The 26,136-nt window shown below is 59.8% G+C and overlaps 4 protein-coding genes across 6 annotated transcripts; 3 read left to right on the forward strand and 1 right to left on the reverse strand.

Annotated features, from left to right (window-relative positions):
- Positions 1–4,915, forward strand: CA11 (carbonic anhydrase 11). The gene is made up of 9 exons (XM_047077692.1): positions 1–224; positions 309–383; positions 1,112–1,254; positions 2,590–2,775; positions 2,994–3,089; positions 3,234–3,306; positions 3,410–3,564; positions 3,815–3,980; positions 4,791–4,915. Exons 1-9 carry the CDS (start codon positions 158–160, stop codon positions 4,814–4,816), a joined length of 987 nt encoding a protein of 328 aa, XP_046933648.1. The 5' UTR covers positions 1–157; the 3' UTR covers positions 4,817–4,915.
- A 603-nt stretch (positions 4,916–5,518) lies between these two features.
- Positions 5,519–11,246, forward strand: DBP (D-box binding PAR bZIP transcription factor). The gene is made up of 4 exons (XM_047077697.1): positions 5,519–6,074; positions 6,982–7,392; positions 9,019–9,230; positions 10,750–11,246. The coding sequence occupies exons 1-4, from the start codon at positions 5,936–5,938 to the stop codon at positions 10,963–10,965; spliced, it is 978 nt and encodes a 325-aa protein (XP_046933653.1). The 5' UTR covers positions 5,519–5,935; the 3' UTR covers positions 10,966–11,246.
- Positions 11,247–11,427: 181 nt separating this feature from the next.
- SPHK2 (sphingosine kinase 2) lies at positions 11,428–20,110 on the reverse strand. 3 transcript variants are annotated; one of them, XM_047077693.1, is made up of 7 exons: positions 19,899–20,110; positions 18,750–18,996; positions 15,109–15,586; positions 14,049–14,198; positions 13,823–13,917; positions 13,622–13,737; positions 11,428–13,153 (listed from the first exon to the last, which is right to left on the reverse strand). In XM_047077693.1, exons 2-7 carry the CDS (start codon positions 18,786–18,788, stop codon positions 12,049–12,051), a joined length of 1,983 nt encoding a protein of 660 aa, XP_046933649.1. In that variant the 5' UTR covers positions 18,789–18,996; positions 19,899–20,110; the 3' UTR covers positions 11,428–12,048. The 3 variants fall into 3 exon arrangements, with proteins under 3 accessions (XP_046933649.1, XP_046933650.1, XP_046933651.1); XM_047077694.1 differs by lacking the exon at positions 19,899–20,110 and adding an exon at positions 19,572–19,853; XM_047077695.1 differs by lacking the exon at positions 15,109–15,586 and having other exon boundaries at positions 19,899–20,104.
- A 101-nt stretch (positions 20,111–20,211) lies between these two features.
- RPL18 (ribosomal protein L18) lies at positions 20,212–24,313 on the forward strand. The gene is made up of 7 exons (XM_047077698.1): positions 20,212–20,313; positions 21,514–21,600; positions 21,942–22,049; positions 22,512–22,610; positions 23,464–23,587; positions 23,671–23,740; positions 24,198–24,313. Exons 1-7 carry the CDS (start codon positions 20,311–20,313, stop codon positions 24,271–24,273), a joined length of 567 nt encoding a protein of 188 aa, XP_046933654.1. The 5' UTR covers positions 20,212–20,310; the 3' UTR covers positions 24,274–24,313.
- The last annotated feature ends 1,823 nt before the right edge of the window (positions 24,314–26,136 follow it).

Below are 26,136 nucleotides of genomic sequence, written 5' to 3' on the forward strand. Positions count from 1 at the left end.
CCCCACCACCGCCTCGGTGTTCAGGGAACCGGTCTCCCGGTGGGGAGGAGAGGCAGGCTGGCAGTCCTGGAGGGACTGGGTCCCACAAAGAGGGGCCAGAGGAGCTGAGAGAGGGGGCCGGGACATTGGGAAGGGGTCGTTCAGAGGCCTCCCGGGGATGGGGGTTGCAGCTCGACTGAGCGCCCCTCGAGCGCTGGTACTCTGGGCCGCACTGGGGGCAGCAGGTAAGGCCCAGTGGGGGGGGGGTTGGGGCAGGAGCCCCTGGGGGGGGGTGCCCAGGAGAGGGGCTCAGGCTGCTCTCTCCGCAGCTCACATCGGACCTGCACCTGATCCGGAAGACTGGTGGAGCTACAAGGATAATCTCCAGGGAAACTTCGTGCCAGGTGCAGCCAGGGCGGGGACCCAGGAGTCCGGGCTGCTGGGTGCCTCCTCCCTCGGACCCAGGAGCCCTCTCCTCACAGGACCCGGGAGTCCCAGCCCCTTCCTCCCTCCCTCAGGAGTTGGGCCCAGCCTCTGAACCCGGGAGCTCACCATGGGACATTATATATGTGCATTTCAAGTAGTGAGTGGGAGTGAGTGGAAGGAAAGAGTGTGGGGGTGGAAGAGAGCGCGTGTCCCTTTGCAAGGAAAGAGGCAGGTAGGTCCCGGCTGTTCCTGGGAACCAGTGGGTCGCGGGCCGGTTCCCCTGCCTTGGCCAGCCCTGTCTTGCAACTCCTCTCCCCGATACATTCATTATCCAGCTGCGGGACACGGGAGACTGAAAGAACTACGACTCCCATGGGCGCCTGGGCGGGCCGGCAGTGGATGGGTAGGCTGGCTGCCCTCAGGCCTGCTGGGAGTTGTAGTTCCTTCCCCCAATGGCTTAATGACTTCAGATCGGTTTCATCCAGGAGGGTGCTAGATGGTCTTAGGAAACTCCTCCAAGATTCTTCTAGGACCCAGGATTCTGGATCCCAGCCCCTTCCTCCCTCGGACCCAGGAGTCGCCGTCTCCTGCCCTTCCTCTCCTGGGATCCGGGAGTCCAGACCACAGCCTTGTGGGCAGATCCCAGCATTGGGATCCAGTCCCGGTTTCTGACTCCTTTGCCCCCCTGCCCCATCCCTGCTTCCAGGGCCTCCCTTCTGGGGCCTGGTGAATGCCGCCTGGAGTCTGTGTGCTGTGGGGAAGCGGCAAAGCCCCGTGGACGTGGAGCTGAAGAGGGTCCTTTATGACCCCTTTCTGCCCCCACTGAGACTCAGCACTGGGGGAGAGAAGGTAAGGGGCCTGGTGGGAGGGGTTACCCAATCCCCTGGGGGTGGGCACGAGTGGGGGTGGGTCTCTGAGGTGGAAATCTAGCCTGGGGTAAGGAGGGGCACACACTGGGTGGAAAGGAGGCTCCTTACGCTCGAAAGTGGATCACCTGTTCCCCCCTCCCCAAACATGGCTCGCTAGTATTTCCACATCTGTAAAGGCGATTGTAAAACAAACCGCTCTCGGTGCCAGGCCCCGTTTTAAAAGCTTGATAATAAGTCTTCTAACCCTCAGAAACCACACCATGAAACAGGTGCTATCACTGTCCCTATTTTATGGATGCAGACACTGAGGCACAGAGAGATTGGGTTGCTTGTCTGAGGTCACACAGCTAGAGTGCCATCCCTGGGATCCAAACCCAGGCGGTGTGGTCCTAGCCTCCACGTTCTTGCCCACTCTGCAGTGCCATTTCGTTTCTTTTTTTTTTAAATGTTTATTCACTTTTGAGGGAGAGCGAGCGAGCATGAGCGACGGAGAGGCAGAGAGAGAGAGAAAGACAGAAAACTTGCAGCAGGCTCCAACATGGGGCTTGAACCCACAAACCAAAGATCATGACCTGAGCCTAGCTCTGTGTGTGTGTGTGTGTGTGTGTGTGTGCGTGTTTTCAATTATTTAAATAAAAATACAAAACATCCCGTCATTGTCCACAAGGTCCTGCACCATCTGGCTCCTATCTCCTCTCCTTTGCTCACCAAGCTCTGGTCCCACTGGCCTCCTTGCTGTCATGGAAACAGGCTACCTTAGGGCCTTTGCACTTGCTGTTTCCTCTTCCCGGAATGCCCTTCTCTCTGCTCTTTGCGACTAATTCCTGCTTATCTTTTAGGTCTCCGCTCAAATGTCCCTTTCTTGTGATGGCCTTTCCTCATCCCACCCTACCCCACCCCCGATCTAGGCTGGGTTTCCCATTACACCTTCTGAGAGCTTTCAGTTCCTTACTGCATGAGCATAAGATGTAATTCATTAAGCAGTTACTTACGTGATTCCTTATTTATTGTGTCTGCTCCCTTAGCATGCAAGTTCCATGAGGCCCAGGGTTTTTTTGTCTACTTGTTATGTGCTCTCCTCCTGGCATCCATGGCACATAGTAGCAGCTCAATAAATATTTGTTAGTGAAATAAATCCAGCGATCGTGAGCACCTGCCACGGACCAGAACAGAGCCTGCAAAGTCACTGGTGTTGAAACTATGCTGAAGGATTAAATGACTGTCGGAAGCAGGAAATGTGGGCGTGGAATGCGGGAGCGAGAACATCTCTCTTCGTCCCCGTGACGGCTTCCACCTCATTCCACCTCTCCCGCAGCTCCGGGGAACCCTCTACAACACCGGCCGCCATGTCTCCTTCCTGCCTGCACCCCGGCCCGTGGTCAACGTGTCTGGGGGGCCCCTCCTCTATAGCCATCGACTCAGTGAACTGCGATTGCTGTTTGGAGCGCGCGATGGAGCCGGCTCTGAACACCAGATCAACCACCAGGGGTTCTCTGCGGAGGTGGTGGCCACTGACCTCTGACCCTTGACCTTTGCCCCAAGTTGACCCAATTGCTCCCCCACCTTACCTTTCTTTTGAGGCCTCACCCCATCTTCTTTCATAGAACAGCCCCCCGAGCACTAAGCTTTAACCTGACTTGAGACCCCAAGGGCCCAGAGCTGTACCCGTTCTCTCCTCCCCTTCTGCTGGGGGACCCCCACTCTGTGCTTCCCTCCCAGGTGCAGCTCATCCACTTCAACCAAGAACTCTATGGGAACCTGAGCGCCGCCTCCCGGGGCCCCAATGGCCTGGCCATTCTCAGCCTCTTTGTCAATGTGAGCCCAGGCAAGAGTCTGAGGGAAGGTGGGGTCTGAGCCAGAAGGAGTCTGGGAGGCCCAGGCTCCCGCGTTCTGGGGAAGGAAGGGATTGGGGGCTCGGGCTTCTGGATTCCTACTTCCTCACCTCGTACCCCCACACAGGTGGCCGGCAGCTCAAACCCCTTCCTCAGCCGCCTCCTTAACCGTGACACCATCACCCGCATCTCCTACAAGAGTAAGTCCCTGGTGCATTGGTGGGGGACTGGGGGAGCAGTGTGTGCACAGGACGGGAGCTCAAGAAGGGCACTCCTCTTCACTCTCGCCCGGTATTCCCGCAGATGATGCCTACTTTCTTCAAGACCTGAGCCTGGAGCTCCTGTTCCCCGAATCCTTTGGCTTCATCACCTATCAGGGCTCTCTCAGCACCCCGCCCTGCTCAGAGACTGTCACCTGGATCCTCATCGACCGGGCCCTCAATATTACCTCCCTCCAGGTGACCCACTGTGCCCTGCAGCCCCTTTGGCCTGGCTAACCCATTCCCTGGCCTGGGCATCCTCCCTTGGCCTCACCTACTCTCCTCCCTTCTTCCTTGTCCGACTGTTGGGAGGGTCAGACAACCTTTGGGGGTGGGCTGGGGCTGAGCAAAGCCCCGCCCACCCGCTCGAGGGGCGGAGCTTCCCCTGAGACCATTCACCCGGACCGTTCCTTATTCACTCTCAGTTTCCCACCCCCTCCCACGGCAGATGCACTCCCTGAGACTCCTGAGCCAGAATCCTCCGTCCCAGATCTTCCAGAGCCTCAGCGGTAACGGCCGGCCCCTGCAGCCCTTGGCCCACAGGGCCTTGAGGGGCAACAGGGACCCCCGGCACCCCGAGAGGCGCTGCCGAGGCCCCAACTACCGCCTGCATGGTATGGTCCAGTCTGCACCCCCCTCCCCCGCACGTCTTGGTCTAACCCGCCTATGTGTTTCCCCCCCCCCTTGTTTTCCCAAAGTGATACAGTCCTACCCACCCCTCTGCCGTTTCTGTTTGGTCCAGCCTCCTGAGCTCGCGCTCGCTTTCTCCCTTCTACGTGTGTGTCAACATGGTACAATCCACCTCCACGCCACAGACCGTTGCTGGTCCGTGATTTGTCTTTTCCTCTTCACCGCTTGCAACCTGCAACTTGTATATAACCCGAACCCGAGCCACCTGGCTTCCCTGTGGTACGATTAACTACTGGGCCGTGGTTCCTATTGCTATGGCTTTCCACAATGGTACAGCCCGGATCCCTTCCCTGTTTCCATGTGGTACAATCGCATCGTGTTCCATAATCTGACACACACCCCCTTCCTGGAAATCAACATGGTACACTCCCCTTCCCTTTCTGCCGCCTCCCTGTGGCTCAGCCCTGCGATCTAAAGGCCACCTCTCCGGCTTCTCCACATGGTTTGGCCCAGACCCACCCCCCCCACCCCACCCCCGCCCATGAATACCTTCACATAGTTGAGTCTGATTGCTGAAACTGGACGTCCCTATTCCACCCTCCTGCTGGTTCAACCCAGTGCCGGTCCAGAATCTGACCGTTTTCTCCAGCTTGTCGACCTGGTACATTCCGGGTTCCCCCTTCGCAGCCTCCCTGTGGTTAGAGCCCTACGCGGCCCAGCCCCCGCCCCTCTGCAGGGTCCAGCCTGTGGTGCCCTAAACTAACTCTCCCCCACCGGTGTCGTCTGTCTTACAGTGGATGGTGCCCCCCATGGTCGCTGAGACTCCCCATCGAGGATTGCGCCTGTCCTTTCCAAGTCTCCCCACTCGGGGAGGGGAGTCACCCCCAAAACAAAGCTATTAAAGGGACAGAATACTTCCTGTTTCTTAGTGGTCTGATTCTAGGCGCGGCGGGGAAACATTTGGGTATTGGAGAACAGCAGCCTTCTTCTAGAAACCAATCTCCCTCTTCCTAAACCGCACCACTCGGTTTTTTGGCTTCCTGTTTCCCCAAACTGTCATTTAGATTAGCGGCTCCTTTAAGTGGCGCCTCTTTCATTCCCCCCAACGCACCCTCCCCGTCGGGCAGCACGCGCAGAGCCATGTGCTTCCCCCTCCCGCCTGCCTCATTGGCCCGAACTGGGTCACGGTCCCGCCCCCAGTGCCGTCTCCCATTGGGCAAATGTAGGTCAGGGTCCCGCCTCCCACCTAAAGGCGCAGCAACTTCACGCACTTAGCCCCTCACGCGCCCTCCCGGGCCTTGGCGGATGCTGGGGTCCCATTGGCCGCGCGTCTCGAGGGGTCAAGACGCGATTGGCCCGTGCGTTCAGCCGGAGGGAGGCACGCGGCCGGGGTGCTTGGCCCGAGAGGCAGGCGGGGGCCGAGAGGAGGGGTGTGCGCTGTGGCGTCGGGTGTTTTGGTTTGGCTTTTTTTTTTTTTTTTTTTTTCCGCGAAAGAAGTTTGCGTTGGCCACGCCTCAAGGCGGCCGCCTCCTCTTGCCCCCTCCCCCGCCCCTCCGCGCACACCTCTTGGTGCAGATTGCAAAGCGCCTTCCGCTGAGAGAGCTGCAGATTTTGCAAGAGCCTAGCTCGCCCACCTTGCTGGAGCGCCTTGTGTCCCCCTGAACTCCGGGTTGCAAAGAGCCGGTTGCCTGATTTGACCACCCCCTCACCCGGACTGCATGGTCTCCTGGGACCCTCTTGAGTTGCACGTTTCTGCACTGAGGACTGCGAATCCCCGTCACTCCTAGGATTTGCAGTGTTCTGGATACTGGAGGCTTGCAGGCTACGCTCGCCCGCTCCTGGGCAGGCACTCGCCCGAACCACAGGAGTGTGCCGCTGACTGGCAGGCCAGCTCTTCGCCTCTCCATGAGCCCGTGAGCTTACGGGCAGGTGCCCGGTGATGGCGCGGCCCGTGAGCGACAGGACCCCGGCCCCACTGCTGCTGGGCGGCCCAGCCGGGGCCCCCCCTGGCGGGGGAGCGCTGCTTGGGCTGAGGAGCCTTCTGCAGGGGACCAACAAGCCCAAAGAGCCATCCAGCTGTGAGTTCTAGCCCCCGCCTATCCCAACTCGGACACCCAACTCCCTTAGGGATTCAAATGCTGGGGCGGGGGGGGGCGGACTACCTCCTATCGTGCCGAGAGTCCATTCTCAACCTTCATCTACTCAGTTACTAGGGTGTTTAGGACCCTAGATCCCTCGGCACCTAGGATCCAAAAGTACCTGCTTAAAGCCCATCCACCAGGAGGACCCAGGAGTCCCCGTGTCCTCTTCCCGGAGGACCCAAGAGTCTAGGCCCCAGCCCCCCCCCCCCCCCCCCGCTTCCTCTGGGTTATGAGAGTCCGGACCCCTGGGGTCCAGGAAAGAGGGAGGGGGTGTGTCGGATGCTCACACGGTATTGACACGGGCTTGGGCGGGGCCTCCTGGGGTCACATGGAGTCTGGGGATGAGGAATGTGCCCCAGGAATAGAGCCCCTTCCTGCCCCTTGCAGAGTGTGGGGGTGGGGAGAAGCGGCTACAGAGACCAAGGGGGTAGGTTACAGAGAAATTACAGAGCCGTCATTTTTTTTTTTTCTCTCACCTGTCCAACCCTCCACCTGCCTCTTTTTGAACTTCGGTCCTCCTTCCGTGGCTCTGTACCTTCCCTGGTCTCTATCTTACCCCTCTCTGGGTCTCTCTCCCTCTCTCGGTCTCTGCCTCCCTCTCTGTCTCTGCCGCCCCCGTCTGTGCCTTCTGTCTCTGGGTCTCTTTCGCTCTCTTGAGTCTCTGTTGCTTTCTCTCTCTGGGTCCTTGCCTTCCCTCTCTGATCTCTCCCTCTCCCCCGTCTCCCCCCTCTTTCTCTGGATCTCCGCCGTGTGGGTCTCAATCCCCCCATTCTTCCTGTCTGTGTCGGGGTCTCTCCTCCGTCTCTTCCTTCCCACCCCACCCGGTCTTTTTCCCCTCCCGCAGGTCTCCTGAAGGAAAAGGAGCGCAAGGCGGCTCCGCCGGCATCCACGGTCCCCGGGCCGGGCCTGGAGACGGCGGGCCCGGCGGATGCCCCAGCTGGGGCGGTGGTGGGCGGCGGATCCCCGCGGGGGCGCCCGGGGGCCGCGCCTGGCCCGGGTCTGTTGGCGCCGCTGCTGTGGGAGCGGACGCTGCCGTTCGGCGACGTGGAGTACGTGGACCTGGACGCCTTCTTGCTGGAGCACGGGCTCCCGCCCAGTCCGCCGCCCCCCGGCGGCCCATCACCGGCGCCCTCGCCCGTGCGCACGCCCGCACCCTCCCCGGGGCCCGGCTCCTGCGGCTCAGCTTCCCCTCGTTCCTCGCCGGGGCACGCCCCCACCCGGGCTGCCCTCGGGGCCGCGGGCGGCCACCGCGCAGGTGCGACGGCGGGGGCGGGACAGGGCCCCGGCTGGGCGGGGCTTGGACTTCGGGGGCGGGGCTGCGACCCGGGGATGCGGTGGTGGGGCTGGGGTTGTGCGGCCAAATTCTGGGTCCTTCTAGGCGAGAGATGTTTGGAGAGAAGTCCGGATTCTGTGTCCCTTAATGCATCAGGGTACTGGGTCTCCTGGATCCATTGGAGATAAGGGACTTGGGACCCCAAATTCCAGGAAGTATGTCCAGTAGGGAGATAGTGTGGATTTTTCGGTGGGACGTGGGGACCGAGGGTCCGGATACTCGAGGAGCCGGGACTGGGATCCCAGAACACCGGAATTATTTACTGGGGAGTGAACTGCACTCCAGAATCCGGGCCCAGAATCGGTGGAGTGTGGAAGGACCATAACTCGTAGGTCCTCTACAAGGGAGAAAGCAAGGTCTGGGCACAGACTTCTGTTCCACCATGATGTAAGGGACTGTCTGCCCTGGTTCCTGAGACCGCCAGTGGAGAAGGGCTAGCACCCCGGATCCTCTAGAGGGGAGAAGGTCGGGGATCTTCATTCTAGATCTTACATTGAGGCTTGGACCGAGTCTCCTATGTCCTGGGAGAGGAGGGGCCGAGGATCCCAGAATCCTAGCGTGTATCCCGGTGGCGAGGGAGAAGGAGGTCGAGGGGGCCGTTTCTCAGTGTGTTCCCCAGAGTGTAGGAATGCCTGGATCTTCGGAGGTTGAGAGGTTCGAGCTAAGAAACCCCAAAGAGCCTAAGGAAAAGTGTGCTCTCTCGGGCACTGGGGGGTCCCAGGGGCGGTCTGCAGGTTGGGGATTCCCGGACACACCTGCCCCTGGCCGGACCTCCGGGCGGAACCAGGGCCCTCCCCTTCCCAGCCGCACATTCCCGCGCCACGTGAGTCCTCTCCTCTCTCCTCCATAGTCTTGACTTCGCGCACGCGCGGTCACGCGGAGGGGGCGGGGTCTGGGGAACTAGAGGGCGCCCGTGGCTGCAGGGGGGGGCGGGGCGGGAAAGCAGGCGCCCGCACGTGACTGGCCCTGAACCTGTGTCCTCAGCTGGCCCCGGCTTGGTCGCTCTTAAAGGCACAGGCCGCCCCTGTCCCCTCTCTTGAACCGACCTCCAAAAACCTGTCGTTTCCTCTTTTCATCCCTAACCCTTTGAAGCCAGCAGCTCTTAAGAAGCTTACCTGAAGCCTTTTCAGTGCATTGGATTTCTTTTCCTTGAGCAGCCCCCCCCCCCGGGAGGGGGGGCGGCTAGGCTTTGGTCAGGGATTCAGTAAGCAGGATTCGGGTTAGACTATGGGAAGGAAGCTGACGCTGCCAATCCGAGGGCCAGAGGTGTTAGAAGCAATAGACCAGACTCGTGTTATTTAGGGTAAGTCAGTTATAATTGGGCTCATTTCTGTGTTTGTGAAAGTGGAGTCGGTTCCATGATTTCTAAGCTACAAGGTAGCTTAGGGACCGTTTCGTAGTTTATATCAGAGAGGTTGATCTCTGGCAGGCTTTACGGTAGGCCTCATAAGGGCCTTCCTCGGGGTGGAAAAGATACCTGAGCAGGGGGGTAGCCTCTGCGAGTACCAAATATATACACACTCAGGTGGCACATTCTGTTTCCCCAAGGCCTGACCTCTCGGGACACACCCAGCCCTGTGGACCCAGACACCGTGGAGGTGCTGATGACATTTGAACCCGACCCAGCGGATTTAGCCCTGTCGAGCATTCCTGGCCACGAGACCTTTGACCCTCGGAGACATCGCTTCTCAGAGGAGGAACTCAAGCCCCAGCCCATCATGAAGAAGGCTCGGAAGATCCAGGTGCCAGAGGAGCAGAAGGTGAACACTGCTAGACGTAGGACGTAGGCATGGCCTTTACAGGCCCTACGGCCAGGGATGGCCCTTTCCTCCCAGTCAGGCCTGGGCTTCTCATTGGGGTTAGCTCTCAAGGTTCCCTTAACCTACAGCCAAGGATCAGTCAGTCGTGCGAAGCCGTGGGGTGCGACGGGGCTGAGGTTTGGGCTGGAGGTTTGCGAAGATGGTGGCATTACGGGATGCAGTCTCAACCAGCCTTGCTGGGCCCAGTTGTACAGGCTTGGGGCTTGGACCAGGCCCAGTTACTAAGGACAGCCTTCCTTAGCGGCAGGGTATCCGTCTGTTTCTTCTGAGCCGCTAGCCCTGCTGGGGCTGGTCCTTTGGTCTCTGATTTGGGGCATCGTTCAGGGTGCTTGCGTCCACCTAGGATGCAGACTTTGACAGCCCCTCTGGGCCTTGTTTTCTGGGCCTGGACTGCTCCCCGGTGAGAGACCTCAAGTTCCCATCAGCAGCCAGACTGCCTTCTGATTTGGGGCAGCGACCGCTTCTTTCCAGTCCTCTCCCTTTGGCCAATTCTGGGGCCTCCCCTAGTGGAGAGGTGTCCTAGCTGCTCACCAGACTTCACCTCACCCTCGTGTAAGACACGACTGCTCGAAGCACCGAGGATTGGCCTGTAAACCCAGCCTGGACTGGCGGCTTCTCTTGTCACGGGGCCTGGACCGGGTTTACCCTAGTGAGCAGGGACGAGGCTTTAAGGAAACGGGGATGTGAGGTCATCTTTTGGAGCTCTGGGTGGCCCTTGTTACTAAGGAGTGGTCCTCCTCAACCAAATTCTAGGACCAGAGAACCCTAAGTGTAATGGTGTGGGGAGGCCTCAGGATAGGCCCTTTTGCTAAAGTACAGCCCTTCCGGCAACCAGGACCCGTTGGGAAGAAGGCAGCTCTCTGGCCTCTATTCAAGGCCAGTAGGTCAGAGACTGGCTACAGTCATTGGGACCACTCAGACATTACCTTTGTTTGCTGGGGAAACAACAAGGAGGTTGCCTTGACAACCAGGTTCAAAGGCCCCCAGCTCTGGAAAGATTTATGGGACACAGAACCCCATCACTGGGGAGCCTAGGCTTTCCTTAGCAACCAGGATCCGGGCAGGTGATGCATAAAGCAGTGCTTTTTATGGGGAGAAGCCCTCCGACCCTGAAGGTCCCATCCCGTTGCTAGGGAACGAGCATCCTTAGCAACCAGGGGCTAACTGGAGGCCCTTTGTTGGGTGAGGAGCAGTGGGGTCTGCTCTGCACAGTGGAAACATGAAACCAAATTGCTTTGAGTGTGGGTGGAACGATCTCACACCTTAGCTGTTGCTGGGGGCTTGCTCTCCTTAGCAACCAGATCCCTGGGTACCCACCCTAGGAGAGACCTGGTAACCTTTAAGCCCCACTGCTGGGCAAGAAACCCCCCAGAGGGTCTCTTAGATGCCCTCCGTCCTTGAAGGCACAAGGAAAGCTGCTACCCCTGGCCCTCAGTGCCTTCTCAAACCCCACCCCCAGGACGAGAAGTATTGGAGCCGGCGGTACAAGAATAACGAGGCAGCCAAGCGGTCCCGAGATGCCCGGCGGCTCAAGGAGAACCAGATATCGGTCCGGGCGGCCTTCCTGGAGAAGGAGAACGCCCTGCTGCGGCAGGAAGTGGTGGCTGTGCGCCAGGAGCTGTCCCACTACCGCGCCGTGCTGTCGCGCTACCAGGCCCAGCACGGAGCCCTGTGAGGCCGTCCCCTACCCTTGCCCGGCGGAGCTCTTCCCCGCCTCGCTCAGACTTGCGCCCCGACGCCCTTTTCCCTCCCCGCCCTGTGGCCCACAGGCCGGCCAGCTGGGTGCCCCAGGGACGTGATGATGCAGATAAATACATTTATATTTTTAAGAAAAAGCGAGCCTCCCCCCTCCCTCGCGGGGGCGGGGAGGGTCCTCTGTGTTGCCCCTGCCACTTCGGGGACCCCATCTTCCCACCGCCTCCGTTAACACACCCTGAATAAATCTTGAGAACCCCAGAGCCAGCTGTTGTGGGGGGAGGAGGAGGCAGCTCCCTGGCCCCAGTTCAAGGCCATCGGGTCACGCTGGCCGCGGTATGTGGGCAGGTCTGGGCTTGAAGCCACAAAAGGCAGCAGCTACCGGAAGCACCTAGGGTTGGATCCCTCCCACGGGTTGCGTGGTGCAGCAGGGACGACGGTCTGAGAGGAATGCAACGACTGCCTTTATTGCATAGACCTTTTCAATTGCTCTGAAGATTGGGGTCGGGACGCACAGGAGACAGAAGACAGGAGACGGTCGTTTCCCCGCCCCCCACCGGCAAGGGGGTGAGGAGGAACATTAGTGCAAATCCGAGCGTCGGCCCCGGGGAACCTGCCCCTCGTGGGCTGATTGGCCAGTTAAGTGGAGGCACCGGAATGGATGGGGCGAGACCCGGGCCCTGACTGGCTAATGAACTAAGGCCTTCCCCAGCCCGCACATGCCAGGTCCCGTCATTGGACAAGACGTAAGACAGTCCCCGCCCTCAGCCGACCTGGCGTCCTACGAGCCGGAAGCGAGGGTTTGGGCTGAGCCCCGCCCTCATCGGTCAGGCACTACCCTCGGGGCCAGCCCGTTTGTGACCATCATGAGCCTCCGGAATTCGGACCACACTCCAACTTTACCTCTGGTCCCCTGGGGGCGGGCGCAATCCTGAGACGGGGCTGGGGCCCCTGCGTGTGGGACCCTCGCCCTAACTCTAGCAGCTAGGCCACGCCCTCAGGTCAGGCTCCGCCTCCTTGGAATGTTGGCCCCGCCCCCGGCGGGCCGCAAGCCTCGTTGGGTTCAAGGCTCCCGACGCGGGCAGCCGGGAGGCCCAGTGAGCAGCGTGCCGAGGCCCGGATGCATCTGCGCCTGCAGCGGCCCGTACTCCACCTGCTCTCCGTCCACAGTGAGCACGCCCCGAGGCGTGAGAGGCTCGAGGCGGAAGGCACGGGCCGCGGCGTAGCCCAGCTGCGGACAGCCCAGGCTGAAGTGGCTACCTCGCTCCATGGCCAGAAAAAGGCGTAGCAGCGCAGCCCGGGAGATGCCACCACGCACCCAGCACAGGTGCACCAGGCCGTCGTCAAAGCGCGCGTGGGGAGCCGCCACCAGGTCTGCCCCCAGGTGGCTAGGTGAGATGGCCAGCATGAGCACAAAGTCCCCTTCCAGCGTCACCCAGCCTGGGGGGAGTGGGGTGCCCAGAGGAGGGAGCAGGTGGTCATGCGGGCCCCTGGTAGAGACGGCTCCCGGAGAGCCGGGGGTGGGAGGGGGAAGCCCAGAGGAGGCTAACGTTTCTGGGACCCCCTCGGTGATGGGTGACAGTAAAGCTGCCTTAGGGGAGCTAGGCGGTGAGGGCAGTGGTGGGTCTGGGGACAGGGGAGCATCCCCAGCCCCACCCCAGTCCCCGGCCAACTCTGGGCCCCCGCCATTGAGGGACAGGATGGGCAGGGGTTCAGGCGAGCCAGGGGAGGTCAGGGCCGGCTGGGGCAGGGGCAGGGGCAGGGGCAGGTCAGACACTGAACGATGCAGGGGTGAGTGTGCCACAGGTGGGGCCGGGGCCGGGGCCGGGGCCAGGGTCAGCTCTGACTTGGCACGGGGCAGGCCACGGGCAGGGGTGGGTGAGGTGGGCTCCACGGTGGCAGGGAGGTAGGAGAGGCGTCCTCGGTAGGTGTGCAGTGTGGCGAGGCCCAGCACTGTGCCCAGTGTGAAGCGGGCACTGCCCAGGGCCCTGAAGCGCTCGCTCTGGATATCCACGTCTGACACGAAGCCCCAGGCCACAGACAGGAAGGACAAGCAGCGGGAGCCGGAGGCCAGCGTCACAGACATCAGGTCCAGCGGGCGGCTGCCGCCGCGGCAGAGTAGCAGCGAGCAATTGAGCAGCAGGTCCACACCCAGGGCAGGTTCAAACCTTCACAGCCAGAGGCGGATGGACACAGTGGGAAAGAGTAGACGGGCTTGGGTGAGAGGCACAGAGCACAGGGTAGCAGGGGAAAGGCACAGAAAGGGTGGGAAGCGGGGGGGAGGGGCGGGGGGGGCGGGACCAGGCGGCCGGTGGTGGCCCGGCCCGCCCGCAGCAATCGGGCCCCCTCGGGATGGACTCTTCTTACTGAGCCAGGCTCCCTGTCAGTTCATTCCATGAGCGTTCCCCGAGTGCCATCTGTGTGCCAGGTACACTTCTGGGCACTAGGAACACAGCTGGGAGCAACCAGGAAAAATGTCGGGGGGGTGGGGGGTGTATGGGGAGCACCCCAGTCAGACTGATTGGCAGCGGGCTGGCGGGCAAAGGGGACTTGGGGACATTAAGTGCCAGGCCGCGGGAGGACTCCTCCCTCCCCTCACGGTATCAGGCTCACCTACGACGCAGGACCCCACCTACCCCCCATGCTGGTTCACGGCTCCGGCCAAGGCATTGCCTGAGCCACACGGGAGGATGCCCACGGGCGTCTTCACAGCCTCTTCCCAGTCAGGGCGGTCCAGGAATCCGTTCAGCACCTGGAGGGCGGGAAACCAGACACCTGGGTCCCGGGGCCAGGCCAACCCGGCGTCCCAGGGCTCAAGCAGGACGCCCCCGCCCTACCTCAAACAGCAGCCCGTCTCCGGAGACCGTGACAATGCCGTCCCACTCACTCAGCCGCAGCCCCTGAACCAGCTCCCGGGCGTGGTTCTGTCGTTCTAGCGTGGGGAAGTCGGAGGTGAGCCAGGCCGTTCGGCTCCGTCCCCCCACCACGCCCCAGGCCTCAAGGCTCAGGGGTCCTAGCCTCCCCCCACCCCAGCCCCTACCTCCATCCTGACACAGCCCTTACCTGTCTGGATGAGGTTGAAGGACAGCCCAGCTTCGGAGATCATGGGCAGCACGTGGGTCTTACACCACTGCCAGGCCAGGCCCCGCCCCCCAAGGGGATTGACCAATAGGAGCAATCGGGGTGGCTTTGGCAGAAGCTCCGGGGTTATTTCTGCAAAGAGAGGGGAAGGCGTCTACGTGGGCCCCAGACCCAGGCCCCTCAGCGCAGAAGCAGTAAACTGCAAACAGCCCCAGGGGAACTGGTGGAGGGCTGGCACAGGAGACTGCTGGGAAGTCAAAGATGGGTTTTTGTTTTTGTTTTTTTCCTCTGGGGCTTCAGCTGCTGAGGCTCAGGTATGCACCCTCCGCACCCCCCCCCCCCCCCCCGTCCCCCAAAGGCAGGACTTGGGTGTCTAATCCCAATGCCCTTTGGACCCATGTGTGGGAGGAGGAAGGAGAGCTGTGGTTTTCACTTTCCTCTTCCTCAAACACCTGGAATCCAGGATCAGGTTATTGCACCGTGCAAGGCCCCCTCCCCGTTCCCATCCCCCAGGGCCCCCAGCCAGCCAGCAGGATCCTGGAAGACCAAGGCAGACTCACCAGCTGGGGACCCTTGAACTTCTACCTTCCTGTGCCAACTGAGAAGCCTGGGGGGAGTGGGGCGCTCTGCCCAAAAGTCTCTGGCCACCCTCCACCCCCAAAGGCCGGATTAGATGCCACCTCTGGGCTCCTGGGCTGCCCTAGGGGACCTCTGCGAGTGCCTGTCCCTGGGTGGTGACTAATCATGTCTCAGTCTGCTGCTCGCGCCAGCCTGGGAACCTCTGACTCATCTGTGGTCAGGGCCCATGGAAGGGGGGAGGGGACACAGACAACCACCTACGGGAGCAGCAGACACCAATCATGTTTTCTCTGCCTGTGGTTTTCTTCCTTCTGGGGCCCGTCCCTGTCTATCACTCTTTCGATACAGACCGAGAGAGACACAGCACAGACAGACACACAGTAGAGACAGAGATGCCCACAGAGGGAGACCCACGGAGACACCGAGGTGGCCCTAGGGACAGAGCGGCTGTGTAGTGCCTCACCCCCGTCCCCAGGCAGCGGCAGTCCACGGAGCAGACACATGAGGGCAGTGGCCCAGCGCTGGGCCTCAGCGCGGTTCTCCTCGTAGGTGGCCGCCCCGTCGACCCGAAAGGTGCGGGCGGCTCTGCGCCGGCCCCCGCGCCGGCCCTGCGGATAGGTGTAGATGCAGAAGTAGGCCGCCGCTGCGTCCGAGGGGCTGCGGCTCCGCAGGGTGCAGCAGCCGGACACCTCGGCCAGCGGGACCAGGCCGCCCCGGGGCCGGGCTTCAGGCTTTGGGCGCAGCCGCTGTATGTGTAGGGCCTGTGGTGTGAGAGTGAGGGCGAAGCGGGAGCTGCGGGCCGGGAAGGAGCCAAACTCGCCATGCAGGAGCGGGGTGCTGGCGGCCAATGGTGGCGGCGGTGGGGGGGCCATGGCCTTGGCCCTGTCCAGGGCGCTTCTAGGCCTGTGGCCCCAGCTCCAGGTCAGCTCCTGGTCTGGCCTCTGTGGGGAGGGAGGAGGGCAGGAGTCAGAGTCCAAGACCCCTATGGCTGATAGAGAAAAGCAGGGGCGGGGCCTGTGGACAAGGAGACAAGGGGGGCGGTGACAGACGAGATGGGAGCATCAGAAACAGACAGGCTCAGACAAGGGTGGGGGGAGACCTTGAGGACACAGGACAGAAGTCAGTTGTATAGGAAGGCTAGCATCCTGGAGGGTGGACAGCCAGGCATGCAAACACTCATTCACTTATCCCCCAAATAATTATTCAGTGCCCTCTATGTTCTAGTCACAGTGCCAGGCCCAGTGAACACAGCAGGGAACAGAACAGACAAAAATCCCTGCCTTTGTGGAGTTTATAGTCTTATCAGAAGACAGAAAAACGAGACGAAGAGGTAAAATATATAGTATGTTGGATTAACAAGGGCTTTGGAGAAAAATAAGGCAGAGGAGAGAGATCATGATGGTGGAGATATAAAGAAACAGACATGCAAAGATAAGAGAACACCACGCACGCACACGCACACATACACAAAGCACACACACACACACTCACACGGTCATCTCCAGATGGAGAAAGTAACAAGGGAGAGACACTGGGACCCAAAGAGAGGGAGAAGTTCTAGGAGCCAGACAAACTCTGAGAGGAGGAGACCACCAGCTTCAAGGAGAAGACGGCTCAGATGATGAAAGATACTTGGGAGAGTCAGAGTTTAGGGGCTCCAGGAGGTCCTCTGAGGATCAGAAAGACAAAGGACAGGGCACATAGGAGGGGCGGGGGGATGTAGACAGCTGGAGAGATCAAGAAAGGGGTGTGACACGGAGGAGCTGAGGAGTCAGAGAGTTAGAGAAGCCACATGCAGGCACCTGCAAGGGGCAGGGGCCAAGAGCTGGACCCCGAGCACTGACCTGGGCGTCTGGCCGCCTGCTCTCCAGGGAGGGGGTAGGAGCCGGGCCCGAGGTCCCCTCCCCAGAGACCTTCCCCCTGCCCTCTGCCCAGCTTCTGCCACCTTCCAGCTCACCTTTGTCCCCCACCGCCCCGCCCACCCAGCCACCTGCCGGTCCTGCCCTCTCCTTCCTGGGCCCAGAGCTGCCCCAGATGCACCCCCATCTATGGACTCACCCTCAGAAGTCACCTCTGCCCCCTGCCCTGGGCAGCTCCCTCAGGCTCCACCCCTAACTTGAACGGATCCCTCCCCCATCCGTCAGCTCAAATCAGGCTTAAGTAGAGAGTCCTAGATCTCCCCCAGTCCTGGGCCTGAGCCTCTGTCCCCAGGTCCTCAAGTCTCAGGCCCGGTCTCCATTCTCTCCAGCCCCTGCCTCCTGGTCCCCCAGACCTGGGCGTGGGTCTCCATCCATAAATTCCCCGCAATCCATAAGCCTGAGTTCCTGTCTCCGGTTCCTCCGGTCCAGGTCCTGTATTCCCACCCCATTTCCAGAACCCAGTCCCAGACCTGGGTTTCCATTCCTGGATCCCTCAATCCCGGTTCTGGTCCTGCGTCTCCATCCCACACCCCTGGTAACCCAGTCCCGGCCTGCGTCTCCGTTCCTCTTGGTCCCGCAGTCCCCCAGACTCGGGTCCCTGATCCTACCCCCGCACCCTCCTCACACGCCGAGTCCTCCTCCGGGCGGCCCCTCAAGTCAGCACCAACCGCCCCCATCAGACCCAGGGGTGGGGGGAGGGTGTGATCGTCTCAGCCAATGGCCGCGCAGCCGGCCTGAGCCGCACCAGTGAAAGCGTGCGGGAGGCGGAGCCAGCCGGCTCGCGAGCTTGGCGCAGGGACTAGCCGAGGGACAGCTCGAGAACTGGGCGGGGCATCGCGCTCCGCGAGATCAGCTGCCATAGTAGGTGAGGGCACACGCGCAGCAGAGGGGGCGTCACGACTCCATTGACAGCGCCGCTGACGCCATCTTTGTGGAGGGCAAGTGGTAGGCCTGTCCTGTCCATTGAGTTTATAAAAGAAAAGGGACGTGAGGAAGATCTCCGCCTGCAGATTAGAGACTGACCCTAACACAGGTGACAAAGACCCAGAGATATGCAACGGAAGTTAGTAAAAGAGACCCAGAAAAGCAGAGTCAGAGGCAGTAAGAGACTTAGAGTGCCCTCTGTTTTTCAGATAGTTACAGAAAGTCAGACAAGCGCTAAGAAAAACAGAGATATATACAAAGAGACAAAGACAATAGAATTGAGAACATGCAAGGCTAAGGCCACAAGAAGACCCAGAAAATGATGGACACAGAGATGGAGACAGACAGTTCTGGAATGAAAGCCAGGGAGAAGAGGCTCATTAATTCATCTATTTACCTTGGATCCAAACCAGGATGGAGGCAGCCTGACATGGACATCTGCCCACTGAGTGACCCAGTAACATGGCAAGACAAAGAAACAAAGAGAGAGAGATGGGGAGAACCAGTATCTGAGAGAGACCTCTAGGTCAGGGATGAGGGAGGAAGACGATGTTGGAGGACCAGAGGCCCAGAGGAACCGAAATCCACAAGTCAGAGAGCAAAAATGCTGGGGCGCCTGGGTGGCTCAGTGGGTTAAGCATCTGGCTTCAGCTCAGGTCATGATCTCACTGCTCATGAGTTTGAGCCCCGCGTGGGGCTCTGTGCTGACAGCTCAGAGCCTGGAGCCTGCTTCAGATTCTGTCTCTATCTCTCTGCATCTCCCTTGCTCGCTGTCTCTGTCTCTCTCAAATATAAAATAAAACATAAAAATAAATTAAAAAAAAAGAAAGCAAAAATGTTGACAGAGACATAGAGAAGCAAAGAAATTGTGCAATGGAGAGAAAGACAAGAATAGTATCAGGAGACCAAAAAAACAGAATCACAGAAAGACACATGCAGAAGGAGACAGGGACAGAACTTGCTAAAAGTGATGAATGGAGGAAGTTCATTTACTGTCAAACAATGTTCCTTGTGTTTAAACCCAGAGTAGCAACAGCACCAGATAATATACGCCAAAGAATGATCCAGAGAGCGACAGAGGACAGAAAGATGGAGAGACAGGGAAACACACATCTTAGTTGGGGAGAAAGGCAGGCACACCAGACAAAGAGGCTGGGACTCAACAACAGAGACCAAGTCACAAACGCAAGGGCACAGCGACACGAAGAAAATTGTGTCCCATGGTATGGTGATCTTCACGTTCACGTGGACCCTTCCTTACCTGGTCCCCCTGCTCCTCTGTTTCAAGGTGTCCATTCATCTGCTGGCCCTCTGCTTTGTTACCACATCAGCAAGAGCCTGGTCCCGGGCAGGAGGCCATGGGAGGGTGGTATGGGCAAGGAGTCAGGCCTGACAGTGCGGGCCTGGCCTCTGGCCCCGTGGAAGACAGGTGAATAAGTAGGAGGATCAAGGGCAGGCCGACCGGAGGCCAGGCTGGATGTGCTGGAGGCCCAACAGGCAGGGCTTCCCTGAGGAAGGAGAAAAGAGGGGACAGGTCAGCTTTGTCACTGCCCCAGCCAGTCTGTCCGGTCTTACACAATCAGGGCTGATAATAGGAATGGAAGCTAATTTGTATTGAGTGCTCATGTGTAAAGCATGGTACTAAGCGTTTTTTGTTTTTTTTTTACTAACTTATGTAATTCTGGAAAATATGTGCCAAGCCTATTATCCCCTTTTTTGTAGACAAGCAAAGTAAGGCGCAGAGAGGTTAAGTGACTTGCCCAAGGTCACACTGTTAGTAATTCGCAGAGCCGGGATTTGAATTTGGCTACAGCTGACACGACCCCATCTCACCTTCTTTTCTGTGTCTCTGCTTCTCCCTCAATCTCCATCTCCCTTCTCTTTCTAGGTCTCCATTTCCCTCACCCTCGGTCTCTGTCCACTCCCCCTCTGGGTCTCCAATCCTCCTCCCCTCTGAGTCTTTTCCTCTCCTTCAAAGTCTCTCCTCCCCCTCTCTTTCTGGAGCCTTTCAGCGATTCCCTCTCCACCCCACCCCCCCCCCCCAGGCCCGGGGCTTCTGTGCGTCCCCTCCGCATTCCAGTACCGTGCAAAGCCCTCGCACTGATCCCGCTGGGTCACCTGAATCTCTCCGGCTGGGAAAAGCAGCCCCCAGGTGGCAGAGGCTGAGGAGGGGGTCAGAGAAAGAGGAGGGGGAGAAACGGCATCTAAAAATGGGAAATGCGGGATGCTCTAGACTGGGCTGCAGCAAGCGGATCTCGGGTTAGATCTCAGGTAGGACTTCCCGAGCTAAGGCCGCGCCAAACAAGCGCGGCACGAGATAAGAGAGGTGAGCCAGATAAGGAAATGCCTGAAGCGTGGGGTCAGAAGTTTCCCGAGGTTCCGACAAGCCCCGCCAGCTCCGCCTCCTCACCTCCAGTACTCGGCCCGCCGGGTCCTCCCGGAGCCACAGAGAGGCCGTCGGCGTCGGGCCAGAGCGTCACCGCGCGGCGCGTTCTCCCAGCTCTGCGCCACATCTCTCTCGCTCCCAGATCCCTTTCTTCCGGAAAACTATCGAGAACAGGGACTGGTGGGGCCAGAGAGGCCCCCGCCGGGCTTGGCCCCGCCTCCTCGACGTAGCGCTCGTTCCCCGTTGGTGGTTCGTCCCCTTATTCCGGAATCGCCCCTACGGCCGGTGAGGCGATTCGCCGTGAAGGGGCTCGGCTCGAGTGCCGCGCCGCGTCGTGCCCGTGTGACGTCACGGAGGCGCCACTCGCTGAAGGCTTTCCCCGCCCACCCCGGCGCCGTTCTCTCTTTCCGGACCTGGCTGAGCAGGAGGCGCCATCATGGTGAGCGTGCTTTGGAGAGCTGGGGGCCCCGGCTATCCGCCGCCATCCGTCTCGGACTGGGGCTGGGGGAATGCCGGAGGGGAGCAGGGATGCCAGGGGAGCTCGGAGGGGGCGACCGCCGCGGTGGGGGAACTACTGGGGAGGCTCGGAGACCAGGGATAGGTCGGTCATCTCAGCCTCCGGCCCCCTCCCTTGCCCTTTTGTTATTATACGTACAATTAAGTAGATGGCAGTATTGAAACACAAGGAGGTTAAGTGACGTGACCGAGATCACCCTGCCAGGAAGTGGCACAGCCAGGGTTCCGACCCAGGCGCTGGTCCCACGTCCGTTCTTAATCTCTTGTCTCTGCTGCCTCTACCTGGACCTGTCATCCCTCCTGGCCTGGCACGTTGGGTTCTGGGGCGGGAGGTTTGGGGGGTGGGGGGGGGGTCTCTGACCGTCCAATGCCTGGGTTTCGTGGCCAGGCAAACCGCTGAAGTCTCAGCTCCTTGTCCGCCCCATGATCTTGCCTTCCCGGCCCTTACCCCCATTTGTCGGTCTGTTTGTTGGGGACGCAGTAATCCTGTGTGACCGATGTGAGTTTGGAAGAGTTTGTCCGAAGAACGCATCATAGATGATTGCATACCTTAAATGTTGGAGAAAAGGGAGCCACGGATAACCAAGTAGTTCTTTGCAATTCCTAACTTGGTCTATTAAAAAAAAAAAAAAAATCTCGGGGCAGAAGTTGGGGTACGGTGTAGTGGAAACGGTGGCTTCTTCGGTTTTCTCCATAAAAGTGGGAAACTCCCTCCTAAGGTTGTTGGGTTCGGGGAGGTAACTGCGGGAAAGGTTCTCGTATTGGTTCTGCGTTGCGTGAGTTCCAAATAAAGATTCTCTGCTACGTTGTTAGGTAGAGTCTGCCCTTGGCTTCTGTCGTCAAAAAATAGATTCTAAAGAATTAAAAAAAATATATATATATTTTTTTTGAGTTGGTATGACTGCTGTGTTAAAGCTTTTCATAGGGGTCATTTGAGGCCCAGAAGATTGTAAGTGACTCTCCGCATGTCACCTAGGGGTGGACCGGGGATTTGTTGTCTCTTCAGAGACTGGGGTCCTTGCTCTTCCTCGGAGATGAGCAATCAACTCATTTTTGCGGGCGAATAATCTGCCAGCTCACAGTCGGGTCCGGGTCCGTAATCTCTGCTTCGTTAACTCTGCAGGGAGTCGACATCCGCCACAACAAGGACCGAAAGGTTCGGCGCAAGGAACCCAAGAGCCAGGACATCTACCTGAGACTGTTGGTCAAGGTGAGCTTGAGGCCTGAGACCCTTAGCACCACCCCAGAATTGTGACTTCTAGAACATTCTAGTATTGGTCCCCAGGCTCCTCCAGGGGTCTGCGTGGCAAGCTCTTAACTGGTTTTGCCCCGGGGTTCCTGAGGTTGGTTCAGTGTTCTCAGCGTCTGGGCTGTCTACATCTGGGGATTGGGAAGGGGGCTTGGGGGGTCTCCTTGGGGCCCAGTGGGATAGGGAAAAGCCATAAAAACCTCGCTAGCCCAAACCATTTCTTTTGCCATTTGTCGGAAGGTTGGGGGGGGGGGCGTGTGGGCTGCCCTCGGTTCTCATCCTTCCTTTTCTCTTTCCTCCAGCTGTACCGGTTTCTGGCCAGACGGACCAACTCTACCTTTAACCAAGTTGTGTTGAAGAGGTTGTTCATGAGTCGCACCAACCGGCCACCTCTGTCCCTTTCCCGGATGGTGAGCGGCTGACTCGAGGAGCGACTGGATCCTGTCTTAGAGCTGGGCTCTGGGTGGGCGGTGGGATGGGCAGGCCTGGAGCCTGGCCATTGGCTGGTTTGCTTCACCCAGTGGTGGGCACAGAGCTCTGACCCTTGAGGCTGAACAGCGGCGGGTACTTGAGTGGTTCGGCCTTGTTTTCTTGTAAAGCGGGGGCAGTTATGGTGGGTTCGTGTGGTTTCAGGTCCCATGACGCAGTCCTTAAGCGTCAGGAGCGATCTGTTGAACAGTCTGCTTGCGCGTCGTGTCTGGTGCTTTTCCCAGGCTAGACCAGCGGGGAGCTAGTTGGGAGGTGGGGCGCGGGTGGGTTTGGCCCCGTCAGGGCACACGTGTCTCTTGTGCCCTTGGGGGCTCCTGGAGCAGCGGGATGGGGTTTAGACACCAGAAGGAACTTCCTTAACGTGCATTTCTCCTCCTCCAAAGATCCGGAAGATGAAGCTGCCTGGCCGGGAAAACAAAACCGCCGTGGTTGTCGGGACGATAACCGATGACGTGCGGGTCCAGGAGGTGCCCAAACTGAAGGTGGGTGAGGAGGGCGCTCCGGGGCATGGTGGGGGGGCGAGAGCAGACTCCGGGGCCTGGATGACCTGTCTCAGGTCTGCACTGTGTGAGGCAGGCGTCACACCTACCCGTTTGGGCAGCTTTTAGGATCGAAGGGGGATGATCTTGGCGTTCTTGATGGTGGGTGTCCCTGGGCGCGTCCCTTCTGGGTCCCTGTTGGCAGTGCTGGTTCTCAAGTCATGTAGCCTGGCTTCCGATCTAGATTTCTCTGGCAGTTTGTGGCCTGTGGACGACGTCTGGGGTCTTTTTTTACCCCTGTTTCCTTATCCGTAGTAACTTGAGGGTGTTGCAGTGTTAAAGGCAATTTTAGAAACAAATTGGCCTCAGAGGCGCCTGGGTGGCTGAGTAGGTCAAGTGTCCCAACTCTTGATTTCAGCTCAGGTCGTGATCTAACGGTTTATGGGATCAAGCTCCGCATTGAGCTGTGTGCTGGCAGGGTGGAGCCTGCCTGGGATATATTTCTCTCTCTCTCTCTCTCTCTCTCTCTCTCTCTCTCTCTCTCTCTCTCTCCCTCCCTCCCTCTCTTTCTCTCTCTCTCTCTCTCTCTCTCTCTCTTTCTCTTTCTCTCTCTCTCTCTCTCTCCCCCTCTCCCTCTCCTCCTCCCCTGCACGTGAACATTCTCTCTCAATATAAATAAGCGTTTTTTAAAATGGTAAGAATAGCTGTTGTCAACTCAGGAAGCTCACTCTAATGGTATTAGCAGACGCCGCAAGCAGTGGGGTGACTGCTGGGCCAGAGCCGTGGAGAGGAAGTCCCAGCAGCCGTGGGTGGCCGTGCCAGGGGTCTGACCACTCCTGTCCTGCGTGTCTCCCAGGTGTGCGCACTGCGCGTGAGCAGCCGTGCCCGGAGCCGCATCCTCAAAGCTGGAGGCAAGATCCTCACCTTCGACCAGCTGGCCCTGGACTCCCCCAAGGGCTGTGGCACCGTCTTGCTCTCTGGTGAGTGGGGTTTAGTGGCTCCCGTGGCTACTTCTGGGCGCCGGGTTCCTGCGTGATCCAGTCCTTCCCTTCCCCTTCCCCAGGTCCGCGCAAGGGCCGAGAGGTGTACAGGCATTTCGGCAAGGCCCCAGGGACCCCACACAGCCACACCAAGTGAGTATACCCAGCCTTGCCGTCCGGCCCTGACTTTTTCCCTGGACCCCGCCCGGTGGGTCTGGGGGCCTTGCCCCGCTTCCAGCCCCTTCTGTTTCTCACACCAACCCAGTGTCAGGCCTCCGTAGAACCCCCCCCTCCCCCAACCTGGTCTTCCTGCTTCTTCCTCAAGACTTGGCTTAAAGCTGCTCCTGTTGAGGCCCTGCAGAGCCAGCATCTAAATGCAGGGCCTGAGTCTGCACCTCCCTCACGGAGCCTGCCTCTTACCCTGCCCTTGGGGCAGCTCACATGAATCCTTCCTGGGTGCCTGATGCTAACTGCACTCCCGGCCTTCCCCGGTCCTTCCGCCTCACCCCCACCCCATCCCGTGTCCGGTGCTGCTCTGTAGCTGTCCCTGTCCCATTGGGGCTGGCCACTCCTGTGTGGGCACGGTCTCACCCTCTTCTTCCTCCCGCAGACCCTACGTGCGATCCAAGGGCCGGAAGTTCGAGCGCGCCAGAGGCCGCAGGGCCAGCCGAGGCTACAAAAACTAACCCCAGACCCTGCCTTGTTATTAAAAAGATTTGGACTGTTGACGTTCTCTTGTGTGTTATTCCAGGGATGAGGGACAGGGGGCGGGACACGGGAGGGGATCGGATCGGATCGGATTGGAGTCTGGGAGTAGGATGCGCGCCCCTCTCCGTTGACGCCAGTGGCGGAGGAGCCCTTCCCTCGGGGGCGGAGTCTAGCTCTACCCGCAGGCGCCCTCTGGAGGCTTCGGTGCGTGCTCGTCGGGATCTTGCACCGTTGGACCCTTGAGGGCCCCCCACGGCCAAAGTCCCGCCCCCTCAGTGAGCCGGGTGACAGGTGTTTCCGCACCTGTTCCCTCCCCCGGATTAACCGCACCCGCCCCTCTAAACCTGAGCTCCTCCCAGGCTCGGCCTGGTGGGCAGGGTGTGGACCCGGAAGTGCTGAGGGGGCGGGATCGCGGTGGGGGAGGGGTACGTGGGAACAGGTGAGTTGCTCCCCTTCAACCGAAGCTTGAGTCAGCTGGGGTCTGGCGGGCCCCTGGGCCCTGGGCCAGTGACCTGGTGAGTGTGTTCCCTGGGCTGGGGCCTTCCCGTACCCGCGCTCGGCCTTCCGCAGGGACCTGCATCGGGCCCTCCTCTGTGTTTACACAAGGGGCTGGGTTCCCCGGATCCCAGGCTAAAACCTGATGAATGAGGCGAGACAGCCGGAAGGACGGCAGAAATAGAGGCAGGAGGTCTCCAGACCCCTGTTCTGACCTCCGAAAAGGCAAGGCAAGGAGGGAAAGGGGATGGGGGTCCGGACACATGGGGGGAGCTCTGGATGAGCGAGAGGGAGTCCTGGTTTTATTCCTCTTTATCTTTGTAGGCCTGGTCGCTGTGGTCTGGAGGAGGGAAGCCGCCTGGGTGCCGTGATTGGAAGGAGGGGCCGCTGGTTTGCAGGGATCAGGGGTCCACAGCCCAAAGGTTGGGTCAGGAGCCTCAAAGGAACAGCATGAGAGGGAGACAGGACAGGAGACAGAGTGCTCCTTGGCCAGGAATAAGTGGTTAGCTAGCAGGAGATAGCAGGATTCGGGTAGAAACCCCGGCAGGGCAGCTCGGCCAGAGATCAGAGGGCAGCCCGAGAGCACTCCGGCTGGGAGACAGGCCGGCAGGGGCAGCCAATCCAAGGAACGGTGGGTGGTCAGGCCCTCCATCCAGATGGGCCGGTTCCATGGTGATGAAACCTCCTGGTGAGCGGATCCTCCGCTGAGGCAGCCCGAGTGGGTGTGAAACCCCAGGAGCAGGGTCCCCAGTCCACGGAGACCGGTCTCGTCCCCTGGCTGGGTGAGGGGGATGCCCAGACTTCGGGCTGGAGCCCATTCTTCCCAAGCTTGAGCGAGCAGCTCCAAAGGGGAGGTGCGTGGAATGATCCGGCCGTGAGAGCCGCGGGTTGTCAGGAAAAGCAGATTCTGCGGGACACGGCCGGGTGGTCAGATACGGACGTTGTTGGAAGCAATCGATGCCTGCCAGATAATCCAAAGGAGAGCGTCAGTTAGACGCGCTATTGGTCAGGGGCACATAGGCAGTCCGCGCTCTGCCTTTAGTGGGGGACGTTCGGGTGGTAGGAGACAGGCAGGCGGCCTGTCGCCTGGAGATGGTGGGGCAGTCGGCCGGCTCTCTGGCCAGGACAGGTGGGCCATCAGCCTGACCAAGACTGAGCCAGCAGACCGGTCATTTGGGGCACCGCGTGGCCAGCAGGCCGGAAGTTGTTGCGGGGCGGAGCATAGAGGAGGAGTTGAGGGGTCGCGTGGCCGCGTAGAGTCTGCCTGGCAGGAGACCCCCAGATGGTCAGTGCCCCAGAGACGGCCAAACCCTCCGCCTCCCAGCCTCACGGCCGTCCCGCCCCAG

The sequence above is a fragment of the Lynx rufus genome, unplaced genomic scaffold (genome assembly GCF_022079265.1).
Source record: "Lynx rufus isolate CCGP_SWC_20201006 ecotype Redwood Valley unplaced genomic scaffold, mLynRuf1.p SCAF_16, whole genome shotgun sequence".
Classification (NCBI taxonomy): Eukaryota; Metazoa; Chordata; class Mammalia; order Carnivora; family Felidae; genus Lynx; species Lynx rufus.

Coding starts and splice junctions, on each gene's coding strand:
- CA11 (XM_047077692.1), top strand. CDS start 158: ATGGGGGTTGCAGCTCGACTGAGCGCCCCTCGAGCGCTGGTACTCTGG. Junction 384..1,111: donor CCAGGGAAACTTCGTGCCAG/GTGCAGCCAGGG, acceptor CCCTGCTTCCAG/GGCCTCCCTTCTGGGGCCTG. Junction 1,255..2,589: donor TCAGCACTGGGGGAGAGAAG/GTAAGGGGCCTG, acceptor CCTCTCCCGCAG/CTCCGGGGAACCCTCTACAA.
- SPHK2 (XM_047077693.1), bottom strand. CDS start 18,788: ATGAATGGACACCTTGAAACAGAGGAGCAGGGGGACCAG. Junction 13,738..13,822: donor GAGACGGGCTGCTGTTTGAG/GTAGGGCGGGGG, acceptor CCCGCCCTCCAG/GTGCTGAACGGATTCCTGGA. Junction 13,154..13,621: donor GCCGTGAACCAGCATGGGGG/GTAGGTGGGGTC, acceptor CTGGCTGTGAAG/GTTTGAACCTGCCCTGGGTG.
- DBP (XM_047077697.1), top strand. CDS start 5,936: ATGGCGCGGCCCGTGAGCGACAGGACCCCGGCCCCACTGCTGCTGGGC. Junction 7,393..9,018: donor CGCGGGCGGCCACCGCGCAG/GTGCGACGGCGG, acceptor TGTTTCCCCAAG/GCCTGACCTCTCGGGACACA. Junction 9,231..10,749: donor AGGTGCCAGAGGAGCAGAAG/GTGAACACTGCT, acceptor CCCCACCCCCAG/GACGAGAAGTATTGGAGCCG.
- RPL18 (XM_047077698.1), top strand. Junction 22,050..22,511: donor CTCTGTCCCTTTCCCGGATG/GTGAGCGGCTGA, acceptor CCTCCTCCAAAG/ATCCGGAAGATGAAGCTGCC. Junction 23,588..23,670: donor TGGCACCGTCTTGCTCTCTG/GTGAGTGGGGTT, acceptor CCCCTTCCCCAG/GTCCGCGCAAGGGCCGAGAG.